The 9327-nt window shown below is 45.3% G+C and overlaps 1 protein-coding gene across 1 annotated transcript; it reads right to left on the bottom strand.

Moving 5' to 3' along the window:
• Positions 1-3389, bottom strand: nyx (nyctalopin; the record flags this gene model as incomplete). Its single annotated transcript, XM_040006791.1, has 3 exons — positions 1-2045; positions 2546-2850; positions 3087-3389. Coding segments are annotated over 3 exons (1437 nt in total), but the record flags the coding sequence as incomplete, so codon positions are not given.
• Positions 3390-9327: the final 5938 nt, after the last annotated feature.

Here is a 9327-nt window from a genome sequence, read left to right as displayed (position 1 = left end):
TTGCAGCCCTGCGACAGACTGGCGATCTGTCCAGGGTGTGCCTCTCCTCCTGTTCCCATGACAGCTGGGACAGAGTCCTCCTGCTCCCCCGTGACCTGGAATTCGACGAGCAAAAGAAAATGTTGAGAGCGAGAGGGACGAGGTGCGACATCAGCCTCCTCGCTTGTCTTAGTCCCAGCATAATCCCACATTAACGAGCCAAAGAGGCCACTGGGCGGATTAAGTGAAACGGGTCAACCCCTCGACTGATGCTGAAAGGAGTCACTGAGCCAGCACATCGAAAGCTTAATTATTTATTTTATTTAGAAAAATAGATTTTGACAGAGCATTGTGTCTAATAACAAAACTGAACTGCACCACAGGCTGTCTGACCAAACTACTCACACTCACCGGGGTAGAAAGAAAGCAGTCGCCTGTGTTATGGTATGTCAGCCACACAAAGCACAACAGTGTAAGTGTGTACATATGCATTAAACATGCTTTGACACTGCCCCCCCTCCATCCACAATATATGGCAATGACTCACCACAGTCCCTGTATAGAGAGAGATTATACCCATGCACTAGAGGCAAAGATAAAGTCCGTCTGTGTTACTTTATAGCACACACAAGCAGCGACGACACCGAGCTGCATGCGGTAAGAAGATTAATGCATTTGTGGAAAAGCTGCAGAGCCTACACACAAAAAAAGAGTGGACGTGTGTTTAGGAGATAACTACAGGAGCTCTCATCTCCTTTAACATTGTGAACGAAAATACAAAAACAAAATAGTCTGACTATGTAACGCTATGAATATTACATCATAATTAAAATGACGACTTATGCAACAAAAAAACTAGATGTTAGCTTACACAGTTTGAGTTTCATTGCCACTGCAATTGCACAGATGAATCCTGCCGCTGTACAGATTTGTATATGAACGAGGAGGAGCATGATCACATATGAAGTAGTATATATAAATCTTTAATCTATAACCAGTATGGTAAACCACATCCAGTCCTTCTTACCTGAAAATATTCAGTTTCCCCTGTTTGCATTTTACCAGGAAAACAATCCCAAAATCCTACATCAGAGCATTAACACACGCAAACATGAATAGCAACCCTTTTATATTCGCATGAGTAAATAAAACCATCTTTTATCTCGGGAGCATTTTTTTAAAAAAGCTTCCCATGTTCCTCATGTGGGTCATGAAGCAGATCTCATCTCCACTGTTCTCACGTGCAGTACAGAGAGAAAAATAGATCTGACTGGCCAATCAAACCCAAGCTGAGCCACATCACAATGAAGCAAAAAAGAGATTCGCTTGGCCAGGCCCGTTGACCTGTGACCCCTGCAGAGAGCTGTCCATCCTCGCTCTCAATCAGGGTCCCGTTGCGGAGGCTCTCTGTGCCGTTCCCCATCTGATCCCCGAACTCCGGGTGGATCAGTGTGAAAATGAGGCTTTTGAAGCGGTTCTCTGTGGTGGAGGCGATCTCCGAGGAGGCCGTAGTTAGGTTGAGATCGGCGGGGTCCACACATGTGCCGTTCACCTTGGCGAAGACCACCTCACCAAGATCCAGTCCGGCCACAGAGGAAGGTGAAGCGCAGGGGATGTCCCGCACCAGCTTGTAGTTTTCCATCCACTCCTTCAGCCACTCAAGGGAGCAGTCGCACTCCCAGGGGTTTCTGAAGAGGTAAAGCCGGCCCAGGAAGTAGATGGGCTGGAAAACAGGGAAGGGAAGGGTGGTAAGATTGTTGCTGTTCAGGTGGAGCGTGATTAGGCTGGTCAGGTTCTCAAAAGTGCCCTCCTCGATGTATAGCAGCTGGTTCCTGTCTAGGTACAGGACCTCCAGCTCCACCAGGTCACTGAACCAGGTCTTGGACAGGTTGGTCAACTGGTTACCCCCGAGGTTGAGCATCTTGAGCCGGCTGAGGCCTTTGAAGGCGAGCTTGGGCAAATCAGACAGCAAGTTGTCATTGAGGTAAAGGTTCTCCAGCCGTGTAAGGTCCTGGAAGGCCTGCTCATGGATCACGTTGATGCGGTTCTCCTGGAGGTTCAGGTACCTGAGAGAGATTAAGATGTTTGAAAGAATGAACTGGTTTACACAATAAGAGAAGATCAGTGGCTGTGTTAGATTTAGACAGCCTTTCTTTGCTACCAATATTCAGTTTGTCATGCTTTTGTTTCAGCACAGAAAATCACACATGCTACCTTAGGCACTGCAGACTGACACCAGGAACCACACCTGCACAAAATAATTTTCTTCCATGTCATCTGTAAAATCTCTGAAAACAGGATGGGAGCAGTGCATGAACTAAGGATGAATACACAAACTTTGAACTGCTGAATGCTTAGTTCAAACAGAAGATGAACTGAGCGTGCAATGAGACCCTGCATGAGATAAATAAGCAGTATTTTGAACTGTGACTGTGGAATAAAAATCTGTAGCTGGAAATAAGCATAGCAGGTCTGCTTTAAGAGTTTATGCAAAACCTCAGTCAATAAATGAATGCCTGGTTGTAGCTATGTGAGTTCATGCATGAGCTTGGGGCCTGTGGCTTACTTGAGGCTACCCAGGCCCAGCAGGGAGTTGTAGGCCACTGCCTCTATCTTGTTTCTCTCCAGATAGATGTGAGTCAGGTTTTCCATGCCTCTGATGGCCCCCGGGATCCTCCTGAAGTTGTTTTGGAAACAGAGCAGCTCCTTCAGTGCCGTTTGCTCTATAAAGATACGATCAGGGATGCTGAACAGGTTACAGTCGGACAAGTCGAGGCGCACCAGCTTCTTCAGCCCTGTGAAAGTTCGTGTGTGAAGGTAGCTGATGTACTCGTTGTGCGCCATTTTCAGCTCCACCAAGTTCGAGAGGCCCTACGTGACAGAAGCTGTTAGTCAAGTATGAAAACTCTAAAAAATATAAAAATGAATTTTAACAAATCTAGTAAAGATACAGTAGTGCTTGAAATTGTAGATTTTTTTTGTATTTCTGCATGTTGATGGGTTTCCTCACATGATCATTCAGGCAGTTTTTATATATATATATATACCTGTTTGCTATGTGTTTGTATTTTTGGTTACAAAATCCTTCAGCAGAACATTCAGCAAACCTTAAAGGCTCCTGGGGTAATGAAGGAGATGTTGTTGTGGTCCAGAGAGAGAGACTTGAGGGAGGGCAGAGTACCAAAGGCCCTTTCTGACAAGAACTTGAGCCTGTTTTTGTCCAGGTTGATGGCGGAGGCCTCACACGGAAACTCTTTGGGCAGCTCAGCCAGGCCGGAGCGGTCGCAGAGCACGCTGCAGCTCTTCTCCTGCGTGCAGGTGCAGGATGGTGGGCAGGCGCGAACACAAGCCCACCGTGCCAGCACCGCCTGAGGCAGCAGGCAAAGCACAGAGACTGAAAGGAGGACAGGATGGGTGTTATTTCAGAGTGTGGTGGTACTTTCAGTATTTTTACAGGAATTGAAAAGCTTGTTCTACACATGTGGTGAAAGAGTGTTGGAGGCCTAATTCTAACTAAACAAGTGCACTAAGTAAGAAATGTGAGCTAATGCATACTAAATGAGCCACCAAAGAGTCAACTGGTGTTAATATTGTTGTCTATGATGTCATCTTATGTACTATTAACAATATTTTCTTTTTTTATTAATCAGGTCATCGGATGATTTAAAATTAAAAGTGACACAAATATATACATTGTATAAATTTATACCATGTTGTTTCTTTATTTCATTTGTCTACTCTTAGTCTTTAACTAAATATTTAGGCTGCAGTGTTTTTCATAACTGTTTTTTAAATGTAGTCAATGAATTAAAAAAATCACATTAAAAAATGTAATGAAACAAATAAAAAATAAATAAAGGACAATAAGCTCTACTTGTTGCAATATAATCTAGTTTAGAGTTGTGAAAGAAGTTTTAGCAGCAGATTTTCATCACCCTGACGACACACCTTTCTGTAGTATGACCCTTTTCAAACTACAGGGCTTTACCACATCCCCTTATATCAAGCACTATTATAATTATTATTATATAATGCTTCAGTTTCTCTATATCAAGACAGAAAACCTTTCGCACTCCTGCCCATTTAAAAAAAAAAACATCAGTTGCACAATGTAACAAAAGGAGTTGGGCTCATAACTTGTTGGAGCAACTTTTTGTAGTTTTGTCATTATACACCATCACAATCAACACATGAATGGTTGCAAACCTTCAACTTTAACTGAAAGGGTTTTACAAAACATTTCCATGAATTGTTTTGGAATTGCATCCCCTATTTCCAGTCAAAAATTGACTGGAAAATTGCCTAACAAGTCGTTTCGTGGTCAGGTGAAACTGTATCATGACAAATGAAGCAGACATAATATCTGAAGTTATTTTATTTTATAGCTTTTCGTTGTAATTTTAAATATCAGGCCAAAAGAGATGTTGATAAAAGTTAGGGAGGCCATCATTACTGACTGGTGTAGAGTCAACAACCTGTCTCTCCCCTCTTCCCTCCATCACGGACACTGATAGCACCCGCTCCATCCGCAAAGCCACCAGCATTGTGGAGGACCCCACACACCACTCACACACACTCTTCACCGTGCTGCCTTCTGGAAAGAGGTACCGGAGCATCTGGGCCTCACTACCAGACTACAGAACAGTTTCTTACTCCAAGCCGTCAGACTCATGAACACTCAGTGACTGGACTGACACACACGCACACCTTCATACATGTCACTACCAAGCACTTATCTGCAGTATCTCACATTCATACACACACACACCTACAGACACCAAGTTACTTTTGCACAATACTCAGCATTTTGCACATTTCCACTGCACTGTCTTGTGTCTGTATCGTCCTGTTCTGTCTAGTGTTGCACTGTCTTAAATCAATGATCTGATACATTGTTAAAAAAAAGAATAAACTGACCAGCTCAGCAGCACCAAAAGGCCTGAAACATTACAGAAGACAACCAAAGGGCGTGATGACAGAATTATTTTCATGATTAAGAAAAACAACTTCTATCCATCCATCCATCCATCTTCATCCGCTTTATCCGAGGCCGGGTCGCGGGGGCAGCAGCCTAATCAAAGAGGCCCAGACCTCCCTCTCCCCAGCCACCTCCTCCAGCTTATCCGGGGGAATACCAAGGCGTTCCCAGGCCAGCCGAGAGATATAATCTCTCCAGCGTGTCCTGGGTCTGCCCCGGGGCCTCCTCCCGGTGGGACATGCCTGGAACACCTCACCCAGGAGGCGCCCAGGGGGCATCCTTGTCAGATGCCCGAACCACCTCAGCTGGCTCCTTTCGATGTGGAGCAGCAGCGGCTCTACTCTGAGCCCCTCCCGGATGGCCGAACTTCTCACCCTATTTCTAAGGGAGAGGCCAGCCACCCTTCGGAGGAAGCTCATTTCTGCCGCTTGTATCCGCGATCTCGTTCTTTCGGTCACTACCCACAGCTCGTGGCCATAGGTGAGGGTAGGGACGTAGATCGACTGGTAAATTGAGAGCTTCGTTTTTACACTCAGCTCCCTCTTCACCACGATGGACCAGTGCAGCGTCTGCATTACTGCTGCTGCAGCCCCAATCCGTCTGTCGATCTCCGGCTCCCTTGTCCCATCACCTGCGAACAAGACCCCGAGATACTTGAACTCCTCCACTTGGGGCAGGAACTCATCCCCGACCCGGAGTGGGCACTCCACCCTTTTCCGGCTGAGAACCATGGCCTCAGATTTGGAGGTGCTGATCCTCATTCCCGCTGCTTCACACTCGGCTGCAAACCGTTCCAGTGCGAGCTGGAGGCCCTCACCCGATGAAGCCAACAGAACCACATCATCTGCAAAAATCAGAGATGAGATTCTGAGGCCACCAAAGCGAAAGCCCTCCGCCACTTGGCTGCGCCTAGAAATCCTGTCCATAAAAATTATGAACAGAACCGGAGACAAAGGGCAGCCCTGGCGGAGCCCATCACCCACCGGGAACGAGTCCGACTTATTGCCGGCAATGCGAACCAAGCTCTTGCAACGGTTGTATAGGGATCGAATGGCCCGTAGCAATGGGCCAGACACCCCATACTCCCGTAGCACCTCCCACAGGACACCCCGAGGGACACGGTCGAATGCCTTCTCCAAGTCCACAAAACACATGTAGACTGGTTGGGCAAACTCCCATGCACCCTCAAGTATCCTCGAGAGGATAAAGAGCTGGTCCAGTGTTCCGCGACCAGGACAAAAACCGCATTGTTCCTCCTGTATCCGAGGTTCGACTAGCGGACGAACTCTCCTTTCCAGCACCCTGGCATAGACTTTCCCAGGGAGGCTGAGGAGTGTGATCCCCCTGTAGTTGGAACACACCCTCCGGTCCCCCTTCTTAAAGATGGGGACCACCACCCCGGTCTGCCAGTCCACAGGTACTGCCCCTGACCTCCACGCAACATTGCAGAGGCGTGTCAACCAGGACAGCCCTACAACGTCCAGAGCCTTCAGGAACTCGGGGCGGACCTCATCAACACCAGGGGCTCTGCCACCAAGGAGTTGTTTAACTGCCTCAGTGACCTCGCCCCCGGAAATTGGCGGGTCATTCCCCTCATCCCCAGACTCTGCTTCCTCCTCGGAAGACGTGTCAGTGGGATTAAGGAGGTCCTCGAAGTATTCCTTCCACCGCCTGACAATTTTCTCAGTCGACGTCAGCAGCGCTCCACCAGCACTATACACAGTGCAGGTAGAGCACCGCTTTCCCCTCCTGAGACGCCTGACGGTTTGCCAGAATCTCTTCGAGGCAGTCCGAAAGTCTTTTTCCATGGCCTCTCCGAACTCCTCCCACACCCGGGTTTTTGCTTCAGCCACTGCGGCTCGGGCTTCTAACTAACTGAAAAACATTCTCAAAGAGACAGGAGTCCACTGTCAAAGTTTACAATTAAGATGCACTTTCATGAAAGGTAAAATAAACAGTTTACGACTAAGTGCAAACCACCGGTTCCACTCACTCAGATTAGACTTTGCTTTAATGTGTGATTGTCAGCCTAGCTGCTGTGTTTTGGACTATTTAAGAACTACTTTACATACAAGTCTAAACAACAATCTGAATAACTGTGTACTAAGTTTTCACAGAAGTTTGATTTTTGCTGTGTTTCTTGGATGAAAGAAACAAAATTGGATGAGCTTCGGGATATTAGAGGCATTTCAAAGGCAGATAATCTGATTTTGCTTGGAGGCCAGTGGAATGACTGACCTTACATGCACTTCACTGTTCATTCATTGAGTCATGCATTTCTTGGTCATGTGTACATTTGTACACAAAGTACATTTGGAAATTGAAATGTGTAAACACCATGAATGGTACATGAATATGACAGCTATTTCTAGTATAAAATAAATATATGCTGCTTTAACTGACTTGTCATACTGCTCAGCCACAAACCATCCATCCATTCTCTTCTACTTTCCCTTTCTCGGGGGCAACAGCCTAAACCAAGGGTGTCCAACTCCAGGCCTCAAGGGCCAGTGCAGGTTTGTCCTAACCCAGTAGGACATGCCCAGAGCGCCTCGTCCAGGAGGCATCCTAATTAGATGTGCAAACCACCTGAACTGGCTCCTTTTGATTTGGAGGAGTAACAGCTCTACTTTGAGCCCCTTCCAGATAGCTGTACCTCATCCTTTTTGTGAGCCCATTCAACCACCATTCAGAGAAAGTTCATTTCCAACACTTGTATTCATGATCTGAACTTTTTTCACCACAACAGATCAGGGCACTGTCTGCAGTGATCCAATCTGTCCGTCAAGTCCTGGCACTTGTGAACAAGACCCAAGATACTTGAGCTCCGCCACTTTGGGTCAGCCACCTCACCTTTTTCTACTGAGAACCATGGCCTTGGACATGGAGCTGCTAATTCTCATTCCTGCAGTTTTATACAAAGCTGTGAACCACTCAAGTGCAAGCTAGAGAACGAAATCTGCTGAGGACAACAGAAACACGTCATCCACAAAAAGTAGAGACGAGATCCTGAGGCCACCAAGGTGGAATCAACAAAAAAACCCAAAAAACTTTACAGGTTTTCCTTTTGTTGCTGTTGTTGTTTGTTGACAATGAATTTAATTTTTTTTTGATCGTTTATTAATTACAGAAATTATTTTTATGCATCCAAAAATTGGTCAGAAATACTGTGACAGATTCAAACAACAGACAGGATTTTTTAAAAAGTGCTTGACTAAGATACAACATAATCATTAAAAATATTATAAGAGGCAAAACGACTAACGTTGAACATAAATTTTAATTATCATTGTTGAACAATAACAGTAATACAATATATAATACTATTTATCCAATCTGGGAAATTCTGTATATGTGTACCCCACTACAAGCACATTTCATGATGTGTGTTTCATAATATTTCCTTTATTTGTTATTTCTACGTATTACTGTACATGAAAACAATATTGTTTTTGCAAGTTTTTGATGTTTTTGATTCATCAAATCCTTCAAAGTCTACTATCACCAGTAAATAAAAAGATATAATGAATTAAAAATAAATGAATACATCTTTGATATTAAAAAGATTTTGCATCCACAGCAGGACACTGCTGCTTAACTAAAGACTAGATGTTTGAGTGACGTCGATGTGTGGCCCGAAGGCTAACCTGGCCGTTTGAAACGATGATGTGATTAAGAAAGACAAGCTTATATCAGAGATTAGCTCCACAACAATAAGTATTGTCTGCGCCTGTGCTTTCACTCTTGATCTGGTTCGCATTAGCTCGAATTCAGCCCTGCCTTGCAGTTTGATCGGTCAGTCTTTGATGGAGCCACAGCAATTCTGAAAGCAGGAGAAGAAACTAAGTCAAATGAGCCCAGAAACAGTGGAAGAGAGAAGAGATTGAGACTGACCAGTGAAAATGATGACAGTCATTACTGTAGCCGCTCATCTGGGACATGCCAGGATTAACGGAGGTCTGAAATGGCACAAAGAGAGATCTTAATGATGAACAATTATGAGTTATACAAATGCTGCTGGAGATCTTTAGATGATCTAGTGTGGTTGGATAGTTTTATCTGTTAACGGCAGGAAACCACAGACAGTCGGTCTTTACAGCGATGCTAAATTTACAGCAAATCACAGAGGAAATCCAAGAAATTCAAAGCAACATACCTGTAGCTCTTTCCACAAAGTTGCATCCATGTGTACCAAACGTCACTGCCCAAATAGTCATGCATGTGTCCATCCCATGTCAGTCCACAAAGGGCACCTTCAACAGCATCACTGAGCGAGCTGAGCGGAAGCTTCTGCCTGCCACGGTTCCCCAACAAAAAATGCTGCATTTTTTTACCCTTCATCCACCCCACTTCACCAAATGCGCGTGCGT

This window comes from Simochromis diagramma, unplaced genomic scaffold (assembly GCF_900408965.1).
Source record: "Simochromis diagramma unplaced genomic scaffold, fSimDia1.1 OVJJ01000514.1, whole genome shotgun sequence".
NCBI classification, from domain to species: domain Eukaryota; kingdom Metazoa; phylum Chordata; class Actinopteri; order Cichliformes; family Cichlidae; genus Simochromis; species Simochromis diagramma.
This window is presented reverse-complemented; position numbering and strand designations above follow the sequence as displayed.